At 27.4% G+C, this 25274-nt stretch overlaps 1 protein-coding gene across 1 annotated transcript in view; it reads right to left on the reverse strand.

Moving 5' to 3' along the window:
- The window catches only part of LOC107448389 (uncharacterized), a 40979-nt gene extending 20606 nt beyond the window's left edge, over positions 1 to 20373 (reverse strand). Inside the window, exon 1 of the mRNA XM_016063560.4 lies at positions 20216 to 20373. Within this exon, the coding sequence (XP_015919046.2) occupies positions 20216 to 20252 (37 nt within the window). The 5' untranslated portion in view covers positions 20253 to 20373. The remainder of the gene's footprint in view (positions 1 to 20215) is intronic.
- Between the last annotated feature and the right edge of the window lie 4901 nt (positions 20374 to 25274).

The raw sequence follows: 25274 nt of genomic DNA on the forward strand, positions 1-25274 counted from the left end.
CACAGTTAACAGTTACCGTCTTATTTATGGTTATTTGACTTTTATGTTTAAATATGATAAAATAATTATTAAATAAATTGTTATGTAATCATTTTTTTTCAGAGAGATTTTTAACAGAGTGGAGACAGATACAACGAAATAAAAACGCAACAATTAAATAAAATAATTTTCAACTAGACTTGCAACATTAGTAAGCGAAATCTTCGCAACTTTTTTGTTTTATTCAAAAAATAAAAAATATTTATAAAGATACTAAAGATGGACCCTTAAAGGCGAAAGAAACTACATAAAAAGAAGAAAAGGCGCCCGTTAGACTTCTTCTCTACCAGATGTTGGTGAATCTTTCAACATTCTTCAACAACGAGGAACTGAGTGTTTGACCCTTTGTCAAACATACTTGTATCTTATTTCATGAATAAATATAGTACAAACAATAATCTTGTCAAAACTTTTCCCAACAAACAAGGCTGCTTATAGAGAGGAGAACATCTAGAAAAATACACCATTACTCTTGGCATAAAAAAATGTTTTCTTTTAATAATTCAAACCTAAATGAAATTTTCCAAATCATCTGACAATATTTAGGAGAGTTTTGCAGTATAAAGTATAAAAATGAGTTTACTTCTGGAAACACAAGCACCCAGACAATTTATGCGAGATCAATACGATTTTTTTAGATCACCCGATATTTAACTTGTCATTTAAAGGTCAAAATTCTGAATGCATCTCAGATCGAAATTCGCAAATATAGAAGATATTGAGATTTCCTATTTTCGAATCATGATGTTTAATACTTCTAAATTGATTAAACTTAATAATTTATGAGTTTTTTCTACATTAAAATACAGCAATGAGAAAAAAAAGTATGATCAAAACCACCAGATATTATAAAATTTACTGTATTTCTGGCTCTATTTGAACACCAAAAAGCTCGGTCATTTTTAGCGAAGCACTTTCTTAATGTCTTTTGGGAAATTGACAGTAAATTATTATTTTATAACGTGAGTTAAACTTTGCTAAATGTGTGCAAAATTTAGTAATTTTATCATGATACTTTAGGGCATGGCGTAAAAACATTTATTCAGTACAATTTATTTTCATGCTTAGCATTTTTACTAATTGTGTGGTAATGAAAATTTTAATTTCGAACATAAAATTTCTCGTAGACCATTACTTTTGTAAGCTGAAAAAATATCAAATAAATGGTTTAAGTACCAAATATTTTGGTTTTGTTGCAAGTATTATGTCGTTTTTTTTTATCAGAAATGAAATTACTATACAGTAAATTAATTTTACCAGAATTTTTTTCATCGTGTAAGTCAAAAAATTTTTTGTAAATCTGTTTATTTTAAAGAAACTATACAAAACACACACATATATAATTTAAAATTCTTAAGACATTTTATTATCATTACGTCAAAGAAACTTCTCATATTTAAATATTAATTTGAGAAATTAAAGCGAACTATTAACTGTAAAAATTACAGCTATTCTTCATGCTATTTCAAAATTCTATTTACAATTTATACGGACTGCTTTAATGAGTTTTCAAAGATGCAACTTTTCAATTCTTTTAGGAATTAAAACCATTTCTTTTTATTTTTGAATTTAGTAGTTTTGATTTAAATTAAATATACTAACATTAATGAAAAATATTTTTCTGAAGCACAAGTGTTATTTTCTTTCTTTCAGACGTTACATACGTTATTAAATTTCGCTTCTTCTTTCTGTTTAGTCAAATTTTTATCACATTGTTTGGAATTATAATTTATCAAAAATACTTTCTCACAAACAGTTAACTTTTTATAAGAAATAATAATTCAGATAAGGGATCATAGCGTTAGGATTAATACATTTAGGAGGCTTCATAGTGTTCCATAGTTTTATAAACTTGATTTTCTTAGTGAATTCTTTTATACATTAGCTTATATTAGTTAAATATTATATTTAATGCTGATTATAACGCATTATATAGGAAGGAAAAATTGAATCCATTTAAAGAGTTTAATTAGTATTAATAATTAATGCACATATTAAAAAGATTTTCAGGCTAAAAAATATTTTTAAAAATTTGCAAATCCTCTTTATTTCAACCCATAGCGAAAATTGTTGTACAAAAACGGGCGCCATGCATTTTTCCCTTTTTTATTAGTTTCAAGTATGAATAATGTTCTTTCAAATTTATTTTACTTATTTTATTTGAAAGTTTAAAACTTTCAAATTGTAAGTATAATTCTTTTCTTTTTTTTAATTCTATACATCACCTCTCGTTAAATGAAATCTATAAAGGGTAAATAGAGAGTGAGGTTGTTTTTGCTTGGGCATTATAGTACTGATACTTTTACATAACTGATTTGATAAAAATCCTTTTAAGATCCTATAATTAAAATAATAACTATTATTCACTGACTGTGGAGAGAGTTTATTGGTCCTGGTTCAACGAGACTGATAATGGGACCTAGTAGGGATTCAATTGTCTTTTGAGTCAGGAAAAGACGATGAAAAAGCAAACGGAGGATAGGTTATAAAGTAAGATTCTGTATGATACTTTGTTATAATAATGTTGTTCACGGTTCTTAGCATTATCAATAGTTCTAATAGTGTACATTTTTGAAGCGAACGAAGTTTTTAATCAAGTAATTTATTACCGCTTTAGTTTTTGGGGATAATTTAATTAAGTTCTAACAGTGGTAAAAACATTGACAATATAGACATAAATTTTACGTCCTTCGAAAAAAAATATGTTCTGTTTGATGTGCAATAATAAAGAGCTTAAAATGTAATTTTATGAAAGCTCTGTGTGAAAAGTTTCGTGAATTCCTTAAAAATTTGCAACATACGTTCGCAACTACGAAGAACCGTTTTAGACAAATGTATCTCGAATGTGTCATATATCATTATGAGAAATTCTTTAGAATATTATTGTTTAACACAAGGTTTATACTCACATTCTGAAGCAAAAGCTCATTAAAAAATAAATTTTGTTACTTCGAACTATCCTACGCTTTTGTTAGTGGCCATGATCTCGCGTTGCAAACTTCTTGGTGAGCCCTAAATTCCAGAAAAATTTTTGATTAGAAACAGATATAGGATTAAAAAGTTAATGCATTTTTTAAAATTATATTTTCATTATTTGTTACGAATCATTCATTACGATATTGGTTTATCACGAATTTTAGGGTTATTAAATAAACTTCTTTTACGATTGACAAATTTTCATTTAAAACCTTAAAAATACTTTAATCCCGTATTGATAAATTTAAAAAACTTCACTTAAAATATAATATAATTTAAAAAACTTCAAAAAGGATTTTTTGAAACGAAGCTTTCCTTCCTGAAGCAAAAGTATATGGCTTGAAATAAATCATAACTGTAAAGAATATTATGTCACTGCGATGTTATTTGGAGCCTGAGTCGGGTTTCGAAAATTCTCGAAACTTTAAATAAAACTCAACCAATATTTGCTTTGAAATTGCATTTTATATTGAAGTACTTAATTTTTTCTAACGTATTTAAGGAAGAAGGGTGCTAATGGCATGGTTTTTCGTTTTTGATTTTCCTATTTTATTTTTTCAATATTTATAACAAGTATGACTATTCCTATGGCTCATTAAACTGCTTAATTACAAATCAAAACTTATTATTATTCAATGTTGAATTTACGCATGTATTTTTACAAAACTACTCCAATTATGCCAACTTATTCTGTTTATAGGTTAATTTAACATTAGGGGAAAATTTCATAGCGTAGTGAGTTAAGAGATCCAGTAAAATGAATGCAATTTAGTAACTAATTGTTAAACAAGTACTAATTACTAACAAATTGAACACTTTAATAACTAAACAATTTAGTAATTCTTAAAATTCTGATTTAAGCATTGTACGTTTAACAAAAGCTTTAAAATTTATGCATCTAAAATAATTAATTAATTATTATTTGAAAGAAAATGATTATTTTAAAAGCTTGATTAAGCTTGAAATGGGCTCTATGATAAATTGCTCTTCGACTAGAATGTACAGTTGCTCCATAATGTTAAAAAACGTCTTACTGGCATAAAATCTGAAAATTTTGTTTTATTTTATAACCATCGTTGAACAGCCGACACAATTTGGGGCTTACGACTACTACTGTTCAAATCCGTATCCTTTAAATTTTGAACCCAATCCGGAAGACTAGGGAACTCTTGGATCCAGTATTGGGAGAAATTTGCCTTCGTGGTGGAATTTCTGAGGAACATCTAACCCGCATTGCGTTACATGGAGAGGAAACCCACGAAATTCTCCCACGGCTAGCCTAATGGCAAGGGGACTTCAACCCATGATCAGTCTACCACAGAGAATACTTTACGTCAGCATAGTGGTCGGTGCATGCCGGGTGTGGTATTCGTTTGTACCAACCATAGCTGAGATTCGAACCTGATTCACCTCATTGGAAGGTGAATGCTGTATCCCCTAGGCCACCACGGCTCAGTCGGAAATCTGAAAGTCTGAATATCTTCGATTCTACTATGGTACATGTAGTTGTTTTGCCTATTCTACTAATATCAACTGACGCTCTAGAAAATATTTATTACTTCACAGAATGAGGTAATCTTTAGGTGTTTTTTTTTTCTTTCTTAAAAAAAAGAAGAAAAACAAAGAAGAAAGAAAGAAAACTTAGTAGAAAATGTGGGAGTTTTCTCTCATTCATCTTTGGTATATTATATTGATGGATCACCACAGATAGTAGCGATACAAACCCTTAGTACTGACTCACCATGATCGAAATTACGCGTAGAAAGCCAGTAGTTAGAAGAAAAATGCTAAGGATAACCTTTGTAAAAAATTCTGGATGAAATTCCGGTAAAAAGCACCGGCGTCCCTCAGGGTGCCAATACTTTTTACTGCAAAATTAATTTTTACCCCAAAATTTTAAGGAGTAAAAAACCTAATACACCGTAATTTTTACATTAATATTATTGCAAAAATTAAAGTATAAAATTTTACGGTTAAAATGGATTTTGGGGATGATGCTTTTAGCCGCAATTTAATCCGGAAATTTTTACAGAGAACATGCTTTAACAAGTGACAGATAATCTCAGCCTACAACTTGTACTTTAAAATAATATGCAAAATAGATATTTTTCAATTATGCTATTTTGCCCGATGAAACATAGCTACTAAAACTCAAAAATACTACTGATTTTTGTTGTAGATTGATAATTAGAAGATGAATGAGTTCGCGTGTTTGGCCAGACATTTTTTAACCTGCTCCACATATCTGCAACAAATTCTTAAGTATTCAACTATCTATCTACACTGAGAAAAGAAATGTGGTTAAAACTACAAAAATATGGTTAAGTTTACCTTGTTTCTGGATCTTTGGGAACCCTAAAAAGGCTGGTAATTTTTGCCGAAGTGCTTTGGTAATGATTTTTGTTAAATTAACCATAAAATGGAATGTTATACGAAGTGATAAAATATGGTAAATGTCGCAAAACTAGTTAAATATATTATGATTTTTTAAAATATGCCATAAAAATTCGGTAAAATTTACTTTATAATTGTGTATTTTTCCCCACGTGTTTATGATACCATTTCAGAACTATCCCTGAAAACGCAGATATGGCACCAAAGGGACTAAAGTATTCCTAACTTCTAAAAAGACATCGCAAATAAAAAGTGGATAACTGTAACAAGAATTTGAAAATATCACAGAAAACAGTAACTTCTCTAAAGGGATAACAAATAAAGAGGGGATAACTGTAACAAGAATTTGAAAACGTCACAAATAACACTAACTTCTAAAAAGGGATCGAAATTAAAAAGTGATAGCAGTAGAAAAAATTTAAAAAAGCACAAAAAACAATCTTATTTCCTAAATACCGTTACAAATACTATCAAAGAAGGGAAATAAAATCATACGTCGGGACACTACCTGAAAACATTGAAAACAAAGGAATTCTGCATTATTCCTACTTTTATTATTAATGAGCAATGTTTAAATCAAGTGGTTCTAGTATTATTCTATAGATTATTATGATATTCTATGGACGCCAAAGTGAAATTGAGAAACCTTTCGTTCGTGTAAAGATACTATAGATGTATTCATTAATGTGGATATAATTTAATTTAAATCTAAAGTAAATCTAATTTAACAAAAATATTATTAAACTTGGTGGCGTACTAATTTATATCAAAATCTGACATGATATTTTTAAATATTAGCAATATAATTATTTTTATGAAAAGCATGCTATATTTTAAGTTCAGTATGTATATGTATTAAGCATATGTGCAAATTCAAAATGTACAAATATATAAAGCAGCATTTGAAAAAAAGTATACCATAAAAGTTAAAATGTGTGAAGTCATAAAACAAACAAAAAAAAACATAACATTGTTTGCAATGTAATTTTATATAGTTTCGTAATGTTTTAATATACATTAATTTCACTAATTTAATGTACTATATAAAAGATTTGAAAATTATTCTTTGTCAAAGTAAGTTTTAAAATTATCTCAATGCATTTTGCCCTAAAAAAATTGAATTTTACCGAACAAAAAAACTGAAAATGTTACGAAATGGTAATTCTTCCGGTGTGTAAAAAGTAATTCAGACAGTCTATGAAAAAAAAAACACTAATAAATAAAACAAAAAATAAATAAATTAATAAATGAAAAATAAATAAAGAAAACATTGTTCGGTTTAAAAATTTCAACTCGCAGCAGTCCTTAAAAGAAACATATATTTTTATTCTAGACACTTCAAATTACAGAGCGGCTCTTTCAAACATAAATAGTGATTAGTTTTTTCAAAACAAAAACTTCTGGTAAACTACGAAGGAAAAAAATAGAATTGTTAAACCAAGAAAGGAGAGATTATTTTTTATTCAAGTTCTAAACTGCAATAAATGTCTCATTTTTCTCTAAGTTAATTCTAGCAGTCAAGTCAATATCAGGTTAGTCAAGTTTTCCTCTAACAATAAATCGGTAACAAATGCTAAGCAGATCCAGCAATAAAAAGTAACCTTAACGCACTTCAACTGAGAAAAAGGTTACGAATTTCTTCTTACAAAGCTAATAATACGGGCTCATTGGTTTTTAAAAAATATATTTTAAGAGAATGTATGCAATATACTTAGAATAGAAAGTATTTGAGCACATGCATATAATAACTCTACGTACTACGCTGTTTTTTAAGCAACGATAAGATGAGATCCGAATATTTTTTGACAAAGAAAATTATTCTTAAAGCTTAAAAATACTTAATTAAAATGCAAATGGATAATTCAAAGCAAACAAATATTGATTGCGAACTTGTTTTAAGGTGATCTTACAAATGAAAATACAATATGAAATGCTCGACATTCATTAATTATTAATAACTATTAGCATGCAATTTATTTATTATTAGTCTCTTCAACTAACAGTACTTCTATGTCTTTTATTTTTTTAATCAAAGCTTAAAACACACAATTTCAATATTTTCAATTTTCATTTCCGATCAGAAATTAAACTCCATGTGCTCTGTTTGAAAAAAAAAAACTTAGAGGAAGAATTCACTTTTCTCACTACTTCTTATCATTAGATTACACTATGGAGCAAATTTCTTTGTCGGTTGCATTAGATTTATTAAGAGATCTTATATGGCTTTATAATTTTAAATCTGTTTCTCTCGACAAACTACAGTTTTTTTATGACATTTTTAGTCGACTTTTTGTAGAAATGTACAAGTTAAAATACGTTATATACAGCAGAAGGTCGCATAAACGCTGCGACAAACTTCTAGCGGAGTTAGAACACATCATCAGGATCAAAACTGCATGGAAACCCATGGCCGGAAATGTTATCGTAAGCGGCTAGGTGCGCTTTTCTATTATGAAATTGATGAACTGTTTCTTCGTGAGCTTCGTAACAGGTTCTAATAAGGAAGCGCACCAGCCGCGAATGACGATATTGTCAGACACGGATTCCTATGCTGTTTTAATGCTGATGAAATGTTCTAACTACCCTAGAAGTTTTTCGCAACATTAACGCAACCCCTGTTATATATAATATTTTTAAACTTGCACATTTCTACAAAAATTAGACTAAAGATGTCGATTTTTTAAAAAAAATTGCAGCTTTAAGAGCAAAACTATTTTAAAATTTAAAATCCCCACACCCGAATTAGTCGAGATCACGTATTTGTATAAATGCCACAAAAAAATTTCCCCCGTCCCCAGTGTTATCTATTGCAGATTTAATTCAAAGAAAAACTCGTAATTATTTTTAAATGTTTAATATTTGAAATGCTTCGAGCCGTGGAGGTTTCGGTATTTGCATCTTTTTTCCAACCGAAAAAATATCGATATAGGCTAATAAAATGAGTCACTGACGCATGAAAGATATAGTTCGGGTATTATTAAAAAATAATAATAATAATAAACACAGTACACCGTTTTATTGACAGAATATTCAATTAGTTTTTTGTTGATTTAAAATATCTGTTGTTATAGTAGTCTCTCGTGCTTACCCATAGATTGTTTTACGAAGTCTCTGTTATCGCATGAAAATACGCCTTATGAAAATAATATGCTATTTTCCTAAGTGTTGTCAGTTTTCAACAGTTATTTATGCCTGCTAAGTCAACTTTAGCCTATATTTAGCCAGTGCCCTACATGCTAATTTAAAAAAAAAATGGTCCAAAATGTCAACAAGAAGAAAAGCCACAATTTTGTAAAAATGAAAAGCGTTTGTGATCTAGTTTTTTAATATGTAAAAAGCTACTCTAATTCTTAGTTTTCCGGGATCATAAAAATTTGCAGAAATTGACAATTATTCATTGGTTTTGTTAATTTTCATCAAAGCGAAAAAAACTTGCCAAATTTTTAAAATGTGTATTAACTTTTAAAATATTTAAGTCACTTGTTCATTATAAGGCCTAGATAGTTCTTTAAGGCAAAGTAGTACATATAGCTGAAAATTATAGCTTTGCCTCATGTATAAGGCACTTAAAACTGTGGCTTTTTTTTTATTTTTCTTTGTGAAGGACCTTCCAAAAACAGTGTTAAAAAAGGGAGTAGTGCAATAAAAAGATTGCTATTTACCTCATTACTGCGCATGGAAAAAACAAACATTTTTTAAAAGGTCTTTCACAAAGAATATGAAAAGAAGTCACAATTTGAGTGCCTTGAATTCGAAGTAAGGCTTTTTTATTTTGTATTGCATATACTGTCTCGCAAAAAATAAATGATCGGACTTTTCGACGAAAAATATTTTAAGTATTTAAGAAATTAAGTACATAAGAAATTATTATAGAAATATATTATATTTAGAAAAACTTTCTAAAAAATTTGCATAATACTTAATTTATATATATATATATTTCGATTTGTACCTACTGTAGTCGAGCTTCTTATTTAATTATGAACAAAAACAAACGTTTAAAATTTAAATCGTTTAATTTTTTTTCAAAATTTCAGCTTGATATTGCAAAAAGAAAGCTTCAACTTCAATATGAAAATTCTAAGGCAAGTCTATTAGCAAATAAATTTGCACATTGTTTTAAATAAGTTCAATTAAATATTTTTTTGCTTCAATATTGCTTTTTCTACAAAAATTAAGTTTTTCTGCGCATGAAGGGGTCATAATTTTTATTTGTTCCTTCTGGGCCATTACTGTACTCTTCCATTCAAGTAATCTTTTTCTTTTCTTTTTCGTAACACTGCGAACATTTCAGGGTCTCTAATTCAATCAATCATTTTAATCACTTTGCATTAGGTAATTCTTTTCCTTGAAACAAAACATACTTCCTCATTTAGTAACAAGTAAAATTAACAAAGCATTGCAGAGCAATAAAAAAAATCTATTAAAAAGCATTTATATTAAAATTGACGAAACTTAACTACAATTTTAGAAAAACTGTGAAAAAGATATGATAAAGAATTGCAAAATCGTTTTTATTTCATCAAAAACAGTTTTAAAAATTTATTGACTTTCGGGTTTTCTTGTTTCGAAATAAAATTATTACTAATTTTCATTGTTTATTAATGTCACTTCACGACAAAGTTAAATAATAAAATGTATAATCAGCTCAAAATTGGTTTGTTGGTCAGAGAATGTTAATTACAGATTAGGTCATGAAGCAATTTAACTTTCTAAATTTGTTGTGTCATGTATTATTTAATGGTTTATACCATATTATTAAAATATTTTCAAGTGCGGTTTGAACAGGTTCACAAAAGAAAATAAATGGTTTGTCTGAAAAGTCACTGAATCAGTGGATCAATAAGAATAAAAAAGTATTTATCCAATCAGTATCGATAAATCAGTATCGACATGTACTGTTAAATCGCTTCCTGCGAAATTTTCTAACATTCATTTCGAAATATTCTTTAAGATCTTGATGCAAACGTCTTGGCTTTGCTATTTTTTTAAATTTTTTTTTGAGAATGAGAAGTGGTGGTTCAGGGCATAGAGCGTTCGCCTTCCAATGACGTAAACCTGGTTCGAATCCCAGCGATGGCTGGCCAATACGAATTCCGCATCAGTCTCACACTGACCACAATGCTGACTTATAATCTCCTCAGTGACATACGGATCAGAGATTAGAGTTCCCTTGCCTTCAGGCTAATCGTGGGAGGTTTTCGTGGTTTTCCTCTCCGTGTAACGCAAATGCGGGAAAATAAGCATGCTTTTCTTTTTCACTGGATTTCGATTTTGGACCCTCAAAATGAGGTGTGGAGGTAGCTGCAATTTGGAAAATATGGTCTCTGTAGTTTAGGCAAGAGAACGGTCTAAAGTTTGAGCCCCTTAATGTTAGTTTTTCATTTTATGTATTTCATTATATCCATAGAAATGCATAATGAAATATTGTTGTCACACAACTATAAAACTAATTTATCATAAAATAATTTGAGCGTAAAATTTACATCTTTATAATTATTTTTTATTTTGAATTGTTTACTTTAATAATGGCCAAAAACATTTTGAATTAAAAGGCAAAAAGAATTTACTTTAAAACATATTTTGTAGAAATATTTTACCATATTGAAGATAAGTTTCTCGATTCATTAAGATTGCATATTTATTATATAAAATCCAAATATTATATCTCAAGTTAATAAAGCGTTAACTTCTTTTATTTTGTGCAAAATATATTACAAAGACTAATATCTTGGCAAAATTGATATCATATTTGTATGTACATATTCAAAAACTCAAGATCTTGATAAAATTGTATTGCATATCCCCTTTCAGTTGATGGGTAAAGTTTCAACATAATAAATAAAAGTCACATTAGAAGAGGAAAGGAAAGGGGAAAAAAAAGAGTATGACTGAAATAAAGCTTATGATACGAACATAATAAATTTTTCTTGGCTCTGTTATTTTTTAAATGTCATCATATACGTATCCATATTTTATTTCTTACACTATTATTGATGAAAATCTTAACTTACATACTAAATAAACTTCCATTTCTATTTCTTCTGTAAAAATTGAAATATTTGGTTATTAATTTAAAAATTATAATTTAAAAACATAACAAAATGTTTCTGCAAAAATTGGAACTTGATAGCTATTATTATTAGCTTGACGTTATAAATTACATTATGGTTGTACAATTATTTAAAAGATAAAACTGTGTTTCCTTTCCAATTAAAACTTGATTTTTAAATTAAATCTGTCATATTTTTCTCTCGTATTTCAAGATAAAAAATTTGAAATAATTCCCATGTCCTATTATTTTTTTTAAATGAAAATACCTCAACCTTTTTAACTGTTCAAAATAAAAATTTAAAGTAATTAATAAAACACTATCACGTATTTTTAGTTCAAAAATTAATATTTAGTAATAAAATCTTTAAAACGGGAAGTGTAAAAGTACAAAGTGGAGTGAAATTCATAGAAATATGCTTCTCGCATTTTTTAAAAAATTATACTACATTTTTATTAGTCCAATGTCGTAATACGTTTTTTCATGCACCAATAATATTTAATATTTATTATTTTAGTAATTATAAAAATATTCCGAAGGATGTGATATACAAACTGCTTACATAATTTAAAGCTGCAAAATCAAACATTTGAAATAAATTAGCGAATTAACTCCTAAGAATAACAATTTTAAAATAAGAAACATAAGAAATGCATTAAAATATCAATTTAGATCCTCATTATATTAAAAAATAATGAAAGGATATAAATTAAACTGAAAAGTTATAAATTAAAAAATTTATATATAATTAAACTGAAAAATATATTAATTTCCTTTTGAAGTAAATTTTTATTTAATTAATAGCACGATTAAATATTTCTGAAAAATGACGGTTTAAAAATTCATCTGCCAGACTACTAACCTCATCATATCCTTAAGTAAATGTTTCAGAATTGAAAATAGTAATGTTTTTTGTTCGGAAGAAAATATTTTACGTTTTAAGATATCTAACAATAAGCTAAACCAATGCCATAAGTATTAAGACAATAGAATAGAAAATATTATTTTCTTTGGAAAAAAAATTTAGATTTCTAATGAGAATTTTAAAATTTTTTATATCGCGAAGACTGTACTTGAGTCATTGTTTTAAATAAAAATAAGAGTTTCAGGATAATTTTGGAAGTGATTCATTTTTGGAAAGCATTGTATAATAAAACATTGTTGATTCATTTTATGCGCTATCTTTATAGGAATGAAACTATTTCATCCTTCTCTGTTGATGACTATTGTTGGATGACACAAATACTTATTTCAAAAACTTTTTCCTTTATTTTCAAATTTATAAATATTTCCTTCATAACAAACAACTCTAAACAAACATTTCTGTTTGTTTTTTTGAAGGCATTCTGCTTGTTCACATGTATGTCATTTCATTAATCATAAGAAAGAAACAGAATACAATTTAGGTGCTATTATTTTTTTTTACCTTTAAGCTCACTATTTGTTTGACATCGTGCATTTTAAGGAAAACTGATTATTTTTAATTAAACAAACAAACAAGAAATATTTCAGCCATAGCATATGGTCCATTATGGTGACCATATGAGCTTTTTAAATTACCTTTACACAAAGAAAAGAAAAATATAACGCATGAAACAGAATAGACAAAAAACAATGTATCAGCAATAAACTATGCAAATCACTATAAGGATCACTTTAAAAAAAGTTATAAATAGGGGGGGGGTAACTTTTGATGTTCCATGACTTAATTTTAAAGTTATGGAAAGTAATTTTAATTACTAAAAATAAAATTCCAAATAACATTTTTTAAGCTTTTAAATTAATTTATTATATGCTTTTAGAAACCATGGATACCCAGAAATTAGTATTTTAATAATAATGGCGGTAAAATAATACCTTTTTAATGCATCAGATAAAGCTAAATTGCTGCTTCAGTCTTCTTTGCCTCTTATTTTACTACAATTAAAATAAGAGGCAAGACCAATTATTAACTGAAGATAATTACCCTTGTTGTGAAAACTATGTTATATTTACTATATATTTGTATACAGTTTTAAAATTACTTTTGAGTAAAAATCGAACATTTGAAGGATGTCCCAGGATTTTTTTCCATTCTGTTACCATAATTATTGTATTAAATTAACTCTGTTGAGTTGGCAAAAATGGGTCCATGACTCCCTGAATGGTTTATTTTTAGATTAGGTAGCCATTTTAAAAATTGTCATTATATTTGCTGAATTCTAAGAAAATAATGTTTTTGCAAGGTAAGGATGTTTTATTTACTTTTCCCTTTGCTAGTAGAATAATAGTTCATTTTATTGTTTTAATGTTCATTTGATTTTTTAATGGCAAGACGAAATTACGCTTTACAGTTTTATATAAACATTTCTTCTTTACCATTGAACCTGTCCAAATAAATTGACTTTCCCCTTTTCTCCCTCTTCTACTCTTCCACTCTATTACCATGCTTATGGTAACTTTATTTTTTGACTATTAATTTGCAATGCTAGAACATTTAAAACTTAGCTCTATTACCTTCTTTTCACTTTGTTACCTTCCATTTATGTTACCTTTTATATTTATATTTTCCATTTATGTTACCATTTATGTATACCTTTTATGTCCATTTCTGTTACCATATATGTGCCTTTTATGTCCATTTATATTACCATTTATGTTACCTTCCAGTCTGTTATCTTTTTCACTTTGTTACCTCCCATTTATTAAGCTTTAATTCACCATATAATTTAACAAAAAGCAATTTTAGGTATTTACAGCGTTAATTTGACTATAGTATAAGTTGTTTACTGTTTCAGGTAACGTATTGTTGTATTTAAACACTTTCAAACATTGATAACAATAGGGACATAATGCTGAATGAAGTCAATGTTTTATTATTTTTTTATTTTTTATTTTATGTTCCAAATCAAAAAGTGCACTGCTGTATTGAGTTTTACGTTTAAGAAACACTCCAATTGCAACTAAAATTTATATAAGTATTATTTCAAATATTTAGTTTAAGAAAACTTTTTCTAATTACCTCTCTATTTTTGAAATGACCTACATATAACAGCAAATTATAAGCAAAAATTTACAGAATCTTTACTTTGTTACAGAAAACGTAAGTGTTAATTAAAATAATTAAACGAAAATTTCAATTTTGGAAATTGTAAATGAAAAGGTCATGAATTTTTGCTTGAATAAGCATTTGCTCTGAGTACTTCGCAAATAGATGGAAACCAATGAAGCATTTGGGAACTATTTAACCAAATTTCTGATATAAGATACTTTTGTGAGGTATGGATATTTGGTATCAAAAGCAATCCAATTATTAAATAATAAAATAAATAATAAAAATTACTAATTAATAAAAGAAAAAAACATTCCCTATAATTATTCAGAATGGTGTCTTTAACTACTTTTTATGGAATATCAAGAAGTAAGACTTAATTATGTTCAAAGGTTATTTGTTAAGCTTTAAATGAAATAGCTGTTTTTTTTTATTTTTTATTTTTATATAATCGTCGTTGAACAGCCAACCCAATTTTTGGGTTTACGACTACTAATGTTCAACTCCGTAGCCTTTTGATTTGGAACCCAATCCAGAATACAAGGGTACTCCTGGATCAAGTATTAGGAGAAGTTTTGAAGGACTTTTGAAAGAAAAAAAGCTTCGTGGAGGACTTTTTAGATAGAACTAACCCGCAATTGCGTGACATGGAGAGGTAGACCACGTGAAACTCTCACGGTTAGCCTAACGGCAAAGGGACTCTAGCCCAGTGGTCGGCAAAGTGCGGCTCCAGAGCCGCATGTGGCTCTTTGGCTCCTTAGTGCGGCTCTGGCACAAATATCCACGGAAGGCGCAATAATATTTTCATTTAAAAAAAAAACTTAATAAACCTTCGAGCCTGCTGAAGCATCGCCAAGGAAATAATTCCTCTATTGATAAACACCAGTTTAAAACAATAATTTTAAATATGAGGGAAGCATTTCTCAGTAGGTTTCAGGAATTTAAAAACAGCAGAGCAACTTTAGCATTTGTCAAAAATGCTCTTAATGCTACGATAACCAAGTTGAAATTTTCTCCATTTGAAATTGATATTGGTAGCTTTGAAATACAATTGCTGGATTTAAAAAACAAGAGGATATGGCGCTCTAAATTCGAAAGTCTTTGTGTTGAATTGGAAATATTGGAGAAGAAAAAATTTGATCTTAGTGGTCTGCTTTGAATGACCTGGAGAAGGAAGACATGATCATTTTCAACACTTGGAATAGTATTCCTGACTCTTACGATCAGCTGAAAAAGCTCGCGTTTGCTGTTCTTTCCCTTTTCGATTCTACATATATATGCGAACAATCTTTTTTAAGTATGAACATTATCAAGAGTAAACTGAGAAGAGTAAACTGAGATTGATGAGAACTTGGAATCATGCCTAAAATTAAAATCAACAACATACAAACCTGATTTACTCAAACTTTCCAAGGAGATGCAAGCACATTGTTCTCATTAATAAATATTTATTAAGTATGAAATTTAGTTTTATTTAGTGTACTACTTATTTAGTGTAATAAAAGTTTACTAAGCAAGCAGATTTGGCTCCCAATTTTTCTTTAAAATTGTTGTAATGTTCATATTTGGCTCTTTGGCTAATAAGTTTGCCGACCACTGCTCTAGCCTATGATCCGTCTACCACTGAGGATATTTCACGTCAGCACTGTGGTCGGTGCAAACCGGATGCGGATTCGCATCAATGGGATTCGAACCCGGCTCACCTCATTGGAAGGCAAAAGCTCTATCCCCTGAGCCATTGCGGCTCAAATAGGTGGTTTCTAAATTTTTGATATTGATCTATAAAGTTTTTAGAAAGTCCTTTTAACTTTTTTGAGCGATTCGCATAAAATCAGCTCATTTTTTTCGTCCCTTTTTTTTCTTAAAATGCAGATATAAGCGTTAAACTTTTAAAAAAATTATAACTTTCTTAAACCTTTAATTATCAGGCACCATTTAAACATTTTTTTCCCTTTAAGTTAGGAGGATACAAAAATTATAAAAAATTCGGTCTTTTTTGAAATAAATAGAGAAATATTTTACGCAATTTTAAGCAATTCTTGCTAGACTTGCCTTACGATTATAACTTTCCTACTTACAATTTCTAATAAAAATTAACCGTGTATTTAAATTGAAGAATAATTACATTCCGCGAAAAAGAAATTAAAAAATAAAATAAGTATTTCCAAGTTTAGATAAAATTACAATTCCCATATTACGAATATATTAATTAATTGAGCTTTAATTCAGTCATATTAATTATGAAATGTTCATTTCCTTATAAGAGTTAGAAAAATACCTTTGAAAATACCTTTGTCATGCAAACTATATAGAAAAGAAATTTTAAAATTTTTTACTGAATATTAAAATTTAATATTTAATAAAAAATTTATTAAAATTTATTTTAATATTCTTTACAAAGTATTAAACTCTGTACAGTACACCATACAATGCACAAACTTAAAAACATGAATTGAATAATAATAGAAAAATTGAATAATAATAAAATAATAATAAAATTGAGTAATAATAGAAAAATAGAATTAAAAATATATAAAAATAATTTTAAATTTATTTTATCTGAATTTTTTCTCTGCGCACTTTTATCCTACACGAATGAGGCCCAAGTATGGGTTTGTTGTTTAAAATATCAATCCTTGACCAGAACCCGTCTTTATTTGATATATCACCATATAATTTTGAATGTAATTGAAGTGAAATAAAATCAGTTACAATAAAATAAAAATATAAAGATACGCACGCTTACATCAATTCACGTGACACCCACTAAGATGTATATATTTTAGGAACAATGATTGCTTTTACAATGATTATGCTTTCAGTCATTTTTAAAATTAGACCAACTTGTTCGAGTTTATGTCATAAAAGAAAATAATGACTGCCCTAATTGCCCAAGTATCCGTCTTAAGTTCGCTCAAGTAGGATAATTAATGCAAAAATACAAAAATTATTTATTTTTAGTGGCTAGCTAATACAGTGAGTAAAAATAATTACAAATTATGCATCTATTTCTGGATTAAATCATGTATCAGCTTTTACATAGAGTTTTTGTTTTTTTGGCATAAATATTGATTTCAGACCTCTAATGTGTATATTTTTTTCACTTCATTTTAAACTAAAATTTTAAATTTATATGTTTGGAAGATGAAATTCTAAGTATATATATATATATATATATATATATATATATATATATATATATATATATATATATATATATATATATATATATATATATATATATATATATATATATATATATATATATATATATATATATATATATATATATATATATATATATATATATATATATATATATATATATATATATTATATATATATATATTTATATATATATATATATATATATATATATATATATATATATATATATATATATATATATATATATATATATATATTTATATATATATATATATATATATATATATATATATATATATATATATATATATATATATATATATATATATATATATATATATATATATATATATATATATATATATATATATATATATATTTGCTTGATTGTTTGTACAGCTTGATTGTTTTTACAAGACTGAAACTGTTTTGCATTTGTTTACGTTCGTGTATCGATGATATATAATATAAATTCGACGATTGGATAAATTAGATGCTATATCATATAAATATAGTATAATTATTAGATCAAGTATTTAATTAGTATATTATAATAATTAGATCAAATTATTAGACACACTGCAGTTTTTAAATAATTACATGTTTTGCACGAGTTTGTATGCAATATTTTTATATTTAAACATACATGTAATGGGTTTTAATTCAGGAGATTTCTCATATACTTCTTATTTGTATTTATTTTTAACGTATTGAGTTACAATGTTGACCAATTCATACACGAACGAAGCAAGTGCAAACCGGTTTCAGCCGCTTAAAAACAATAATTCTGTATTGTATCACTTGATAATAAAGATTAATCTTATAGTGCGTTCAGTTACAATCAATGTTATTTGGTGCCCATGTGTTAAATGAAGTTTCTTTAAGGTGCTAAATAATTTGCATGATTTTTTTTATAAAAATTAAGACACTCAAGGTGTTAAAGTGTTAAAAAATTTACGCGACTTTTCTTTATAAAAAGTTAGTTAGATACTCTTAATTACAAAAATTATAAAGTTACGAAACATAACTTAAGAAAAAATAGATGGAATTATTCAAAGGTCATCTCTTAAGAAATCAGTCAAAAGAAGCTAAAATTTCTGCTGTTCGATTTCTTAGATTTACTTTCAAAGTGAAAAGTTTTATTCCATCATATTTTATTCTTGAATTAAATACTCTGAAATTCAAAAAAGATTATAAAAAAATTTCTTAAAATATAAGTTTTTGCATACCTAAATCCCATTCTCTTTTCATTAACGTCTTGTCTGTTACTATATACTTATTCTTTAAACTAAACAATTAGATTTTAAATGAAAACACTTTACCATTTAAGAACATTTAGTAAAGAAATATAAGCAGCAATTTTGAACTTTCTATGTTTGGAATATGAAGCAGCAACTTAATAGTGGCGATTTGCTATTTTTTACTATGTCATGTCTGTAACCACAATTGGTTGTTTAAAAACATTTATTTATTTAACAATTTAATTCAGCTAATTGAGTGTTTGGTCTAAATAAAATAAGATTTTTATATTTTTTAGAATTATTTAGCTCCTGAATGCTTGTTTTTTAAAATGCCATTTCTTTCTCAGCTCTGGTTTGCTACCCTATCCGATAACCGATTTTCCAATCCAGAGGCTTTTCTCCTATTTGGCATTTTCTTTAAATAAAAATAAAATAAAACTTGATTTTTCACTTTTTTTCTATATCAGGTAACAAATTTTAAAAGAAATATAAGTTTGCATTGTAATTGCTACCAACTACAGCCAAGATGAAAATCTCCAAAAAAAAAGAGAGAGTGAGTCGTTAAAGGCCACTAGATTGTAAGTTAGCATCCGGGTAGCAAATAGTAAGCATGACAGTTTTCATCACCTATTCACTTTTAAAAAGTGTTTCCCAGAATTGAGCAAAAATGTGCCGAAACAAATATAGTCAAATTTGAAAACCCCAAGCACCCGTTATTGAGTATAGTGATTTGTTCAAAAAAATTTAAACTCATTTTTGATAAAAATGTAAAATGATGCATCATTTTGAGTAATTTGTTGTTTAAACGAGAGTGAACAATAATAAGTATATGAGATGTCACATGGAGTTTTTAATTTGACTTTATTTCTTTCACTTCTATTCTCAAAAATTTTTGCTCAATTTTGCTAAACCCATTTTACTGCGTGGATAAAATCTTATCAACTAAAAATTATTAAAAGAAAAGAAAAATGCATATTTCATTCATTTTTGTGTACCTACTTGCTCGATATATCAACTCAAAAAATTTTTAAAAAATGCGTGCATTTTTAAATCGAGCCTCTTAAAACAAACTTTTAAATTGAATATTTATAAATTAATTAATCCTGACCAACGTGCATTTATTTGGGGTGCCTTCATTTGTTAAAATCATTAGTTCCTACTATGACATATTAAGTCTAATTACAGAATAATATTTAGAAATATTTTAATTAAAATTTCAATAATAAAATAAAAAAACCGTTTGTATTTACAAATTTTTGTTACTTTGTATACAAATTATGAAAGAATGAGTTAATAGATCAAGGCCTTATTTACCTGAAACAAGAGAAAGAATCTGATAGGCTCTTTTCATTTTGAAGATGTGATACTGAAATATAAGAACTCGTCTTACTCTAAATGACAACAACCGAGTGAAATGTTTTATTTCTAACGTCGTTTCTCATATCGTCCGCCAGGTGACTTTGTTTGTATCCTTGTCTTGTTTTTCTTTCCCGCGAAATGAAACATGTTTTTGACGGAGAAAAATTGAATAAACAAGAGTTGAGAGATTTAATGACAACAATCTACTCTTTTTTGAATCATTTAAAATACTCACATAAGGATGTAATTTAGATTATAAATGATCTGCAATTTTTTTTCAAAAGTTCTAGAATATATAGAAATAAAAATACGAGTATTTTTAAATATATACATTTTTTAAATTAAAGGAAACTGACCCTTGATAAAAAGCCTCCTCATCTCACTGCCCCAAAGTGGGTCAAGTTTTGCGGCAAAAAATCAATAAAGAAGTGCATTAAAATTAGGCATTATGGGTTTCATAGTCTAAAATAACGACATTTAATTTTATTCTTAAATAAAAAATAAAAAATAGTGATTAAATAAAAAAGATGTTATTATTTTACAAATGTTTGAGATCATTTTAAAACCGTTATTTTTCAATAGTTTTGATAAATACCGTGAAATGAACCGAAAAATTATTCCTGTCAAAAAAGTTTTATTAAATCAATCATTTCGACAAATTTTGACACCCAATGTAAAATGTCAAGATAATAAAACTATCAAAATCTAAAATTACGTTTTTTGAAATTTAAAAAAATCGTACAATTGTAATTACTGAAATATTTTCTAAATTTAATCAGCTAAAAAATTATTATTTACATAATTATAATAAAGCCTAATTATAACTCAGTACACTTTACATAATTATAGATAATAAGTATAAAATTTACATAATTATTACTCAGAGATGTACAAAATCTTAGGGAAACCTCCCCTGATGTCTACAAATACATTAAAATACAAAGACTAAAATGGGCTGGACATTTAATCAAAATGCAGGAAGATAAAAATTGCAAGAAAATATTTTTATCAAATCCAATGGGAACAAGATGAAGAGGAAGACCATGTCTTAGGCGTATGGACAGTATTGAAAAAGACATCAACACTTTGGCGACTGTCCTACAGCTTTTGATTTTCAAACAGAGGGGCAGTAAGAGGAAACTGCTGGAGAAGGTCAGGGCCCTACCAAGGCTGTCACGCCAGGGAAGAAGAAGAATTATGATAAAAATATAAATTATTTACTAAATAAAGTACCGGTTTTTCTTCTGAACATTTAAAAAAACTTCATTTATTTCTGACCATAATCTAAAAACAACTACATTTTTGAACCAAGAGTATAATATATACTGCCATTGGAAAAAAGAAAAGTATGCTCAAAGTTAATTTATATTAAATATATATCAAAAAGTAGGCAGGGATAGCCTGGTTGGTCGGACGTTGTGCCCATGGCCAAGGTCGTGAGATCGATCCCCGCAGTCAGAAGACTCCCCGTGTGAATGGTGACTGGTGCATGTTAAATCTGTCCATTTACAAAATCCTCCTTGTTCCCATAACAAATCAATACCTTTTGGGAGGGGTACTGAATTGGTGATTTCTCATTCTCTGGTTCAGTTCAAAATTACTATCTGTGGATGAATTAATGGGATATATGGATGAATAATATATATATATATATATATATATATATATATATATATATATATATATATATATATATATATATATATATTATTCATCCATATATCCCATTATATAATTCGTTAAGTATTGTTCTTATGATACATCACATATTGTAAGCTGAATTGAAGTTATAAAGAGGATGATATATCATAAAAAGGACTCACTGAGAAAAAAGTTTTGTTTAAAACTACCAGAAGATGGTAAAATCTGCCGTGTCTCTGCCATTATGAGAACACCAAAATCTCGATAATTTTTACCAAAGCTCTTTGGTAATGATTCTGGTAAAATTAATAAAAAAATATTTTTTTTTAAAAGTGCGATAAAATTTGGTAATTTTATCATGATACATTAGAGCATATTACCATAATTTCGGTTAAATTTACTTTTCCGTTCCGTATTTTTTACTAAATATGTTATTATAAGTACCATAATTTTGAAAACCAGAATATCCGGTAAACTGTTACCATATGAGAGGAAAAATTTCAAAATTAATGATGGTTTAAGTACCATACAATTTGGTTTTATTAACCAGAATGTCATTACCGTACAGTATGGTAATTTTACCAGAATTTTTTCTCAGTACTAAAAATATTAAATTTAAACGATATAAGTTGCTTGCTTTTACGGCACGATTATAATATGAAGTTTAAAATATAATTTTTTAAATATAATTTATAATTCTAATATATAATTTAATTTAATAAAGTTTTAATTTTATTTATTATTTTAATATTTTTTATGATACCTATATAATTTTTACAAGATCACAGAAACCTCATACATGTGTTTCTGCAGTAGACATTAAATAAATGTATGATGGTTCTGTAATCCTGTAATCATAATGGCATAAACTCGCAGCAATAATTTTAAACTACGTTTTCGATTTAGATTTCGTTAATTAATTTTATTTTCGTTTAATTAATTTTATTAATTACTTAATTTTATTAATTAATTTATTAATTAATTAATGTTATTAATTAATTAATTTATAAATTTAAACAACTGGTAGTATCTTAATAAGAGAAATTACCTAAACTTTAAAACTGACCAGAGCTTAAAAGAACATTAAACTTTTTAAAAGATCACCAATTTGGCTAAAAACTTCTCTTCGATTAAATTCATTAAAAGCAAGAAATAACTCTCAATTTTATATATTTCAATGGGTCTAAAAAATGTAGAATTGAAGTTATTTTTTAAATATTAAGAAAATTACATCATAAACACTTTTCATTTTCACAAAACTGTGGATTTGCTTGATACTGACATTTTGTTCATTTCATAAATAGCATTCAGGACGCTAGGCGTATAACTTGATCTAACATTCATGAATAACTGTTTCAAACAGCACATCAATTAAGAGAATAGCATATAATTTGCAAAAAAGCGTCATTTCATAGGTCAACAAAATTTTCAAACAGCAATCTTTATTCGGTAATCACTGCTTTCAATACACTTTTTTTAGAATCTCTGCCGAAAACGAACTCAAAGAAGAATACGTTAAAGATTCTATTTTAAGAATTTGTAAATAAAATGTTATTGAATTCTGACGTTTGAATATTGAGAATTACGGTTTTAAAAACATGAGAAAAGTCTTTAAACATCTATTTTTTCCTTGATAGATTAAGGAAAAAATAGATCTTCAAAGGCAATTGGTGGAAAGACCGAGCTCATTCCGGCCCATCAAAGATGTTTCGATTCGTTTTAATTACACCTTCATCAATAGTGATTCGTCGGAATTCGACAACATTTTTTTCTCGCTTAAATATTGATTTTCAAAACGCAGCGAATACATTTTTTAGAATTTGGTTTTGATAACGATTCTAAAATTGTCTGATAAAGGAAGTGACTACGGAACATCCCGCGAAAAAAAAATTCTGGTAAAATTTACGTACTGTAATGAAATTTCTGGAAGAAAAAAAAACATATTTCTGTGTAATAAAGACATAATATACGGTATTTAAGTCATTCATTTGGTTATTTTCCCTTTCATATGGTAACGATTTACCGGAAATTCCGGCTTAAAAATTATAGCTCTTAATACCACACATTTTGTAGAAAATACAAAACTAAAAAATAAATGCAACCGAATAAATGGTTTTCATGCCATGCTCTAAGATATCATGGTAAAGTTACCAAATTTTACCTCATTTACCATATTTATCACGCATAAAACCATATTGTTCTATTAATTTTACCAATATCATTACGAAAGTGCTTCGTTAAAAATTACCTAATTTTCAGATACACGGAACCAGGAACACGGTAAATTTTGCCACGTACCAGTAATTTTTACCATACTTTTTTTCCCCTGTGCCTGCATATTTAAAATCCTTCTCAAAATTGAAGAAAAAAACTTCCGGTTGCAAGTTTATATTTATGTGAATATAAACAAGTTAGATATTAGTAGCAGGCTAATAAATATTGAGAGAAAAATTATTTTCACCTTCAGTTGCCATCTGAAATTTGAAAGTTTTTTTCCTAATAGTCGCCTTTCCCTTTCAATTGCATCACACAATACAGAAAATGTTGACGTTCATAATCTCGTTTTTCATTAATACTTCTCTAGGTTTCATTAAGGCTTTTGAATTTTTCACTTTCATTCATTTGTGCTCCCAAATGTGAATAACCTTTTAGTTCATTTTTGACAAGAAGTCTTAAAATATATATCAAAGGCATGATTATGGAAGACCCTGTATTTAAAGTAATAAAATTTATTTCTCAATTTTGTTCTAATGGACATTCGAGTCTCGCATAATTTATTTTTGGGAAAAGAAGGAGGAATTTTTTTCTAACCCAGTTTTACTTATCTCTTTGTGGTTCTATGCTGGGCTCATTCCCATATGATAAATTTGCTGCCGTGGTTCTTTGTCAGACGCATTATTAATTTCTCCTGTGAAATTAGTTTTTTAGTGATATACAGTCAAAACTCGATATAGTGAACACGGTTTATAGTGAACAAAATGCTCGCTACTCCCGTGCCTTGCTACATACGTATAATGTTATTTTTTGTGGTTAGAGAGAACTAAAACAAGAGAGGTAGTTGGATATTATGAACTTTTTTCTCTCTCATTTATTTTCTCCATATTTTGTAATAATTTTGAAATTTCTTCTTCAAAATAAATACATATACCGATTTTTAAAACTATTTATAGCCTGGAATGCAGAGATAAGCATTTTTTCTTGTTTGCTTCATTATTGAATTGGTTCAGTATTCAATGAAGTTGCAATCTTCCAGTATCTGGACAAAGGCTTCAAGTCAAAGTCGATGAATTTGCTAAGCGATTTGGTGAGACTACTTTTATGTGCTCGAATGGCTGGTTAGACAGGTTTAAAAAAAGCGGAATAACATAAATTC

Source organism: Parasteatoda tepidariorum, chromosome 11 (genome assembly GCF_982258835.1).
Source record: "Parasteatoda tepidariorum strain Cologne lab strain chromosome 11, Ptep-v5.0, whole genome shotgun sequence".
Classification (NCBI taxonomy): domain Eukaryota; kingdom Metazoa; phylum Arthropoda; class Arachnida; order Araneae; family Theridiidae; genus Parasteatoda; species Parasteatoda tepidariorum.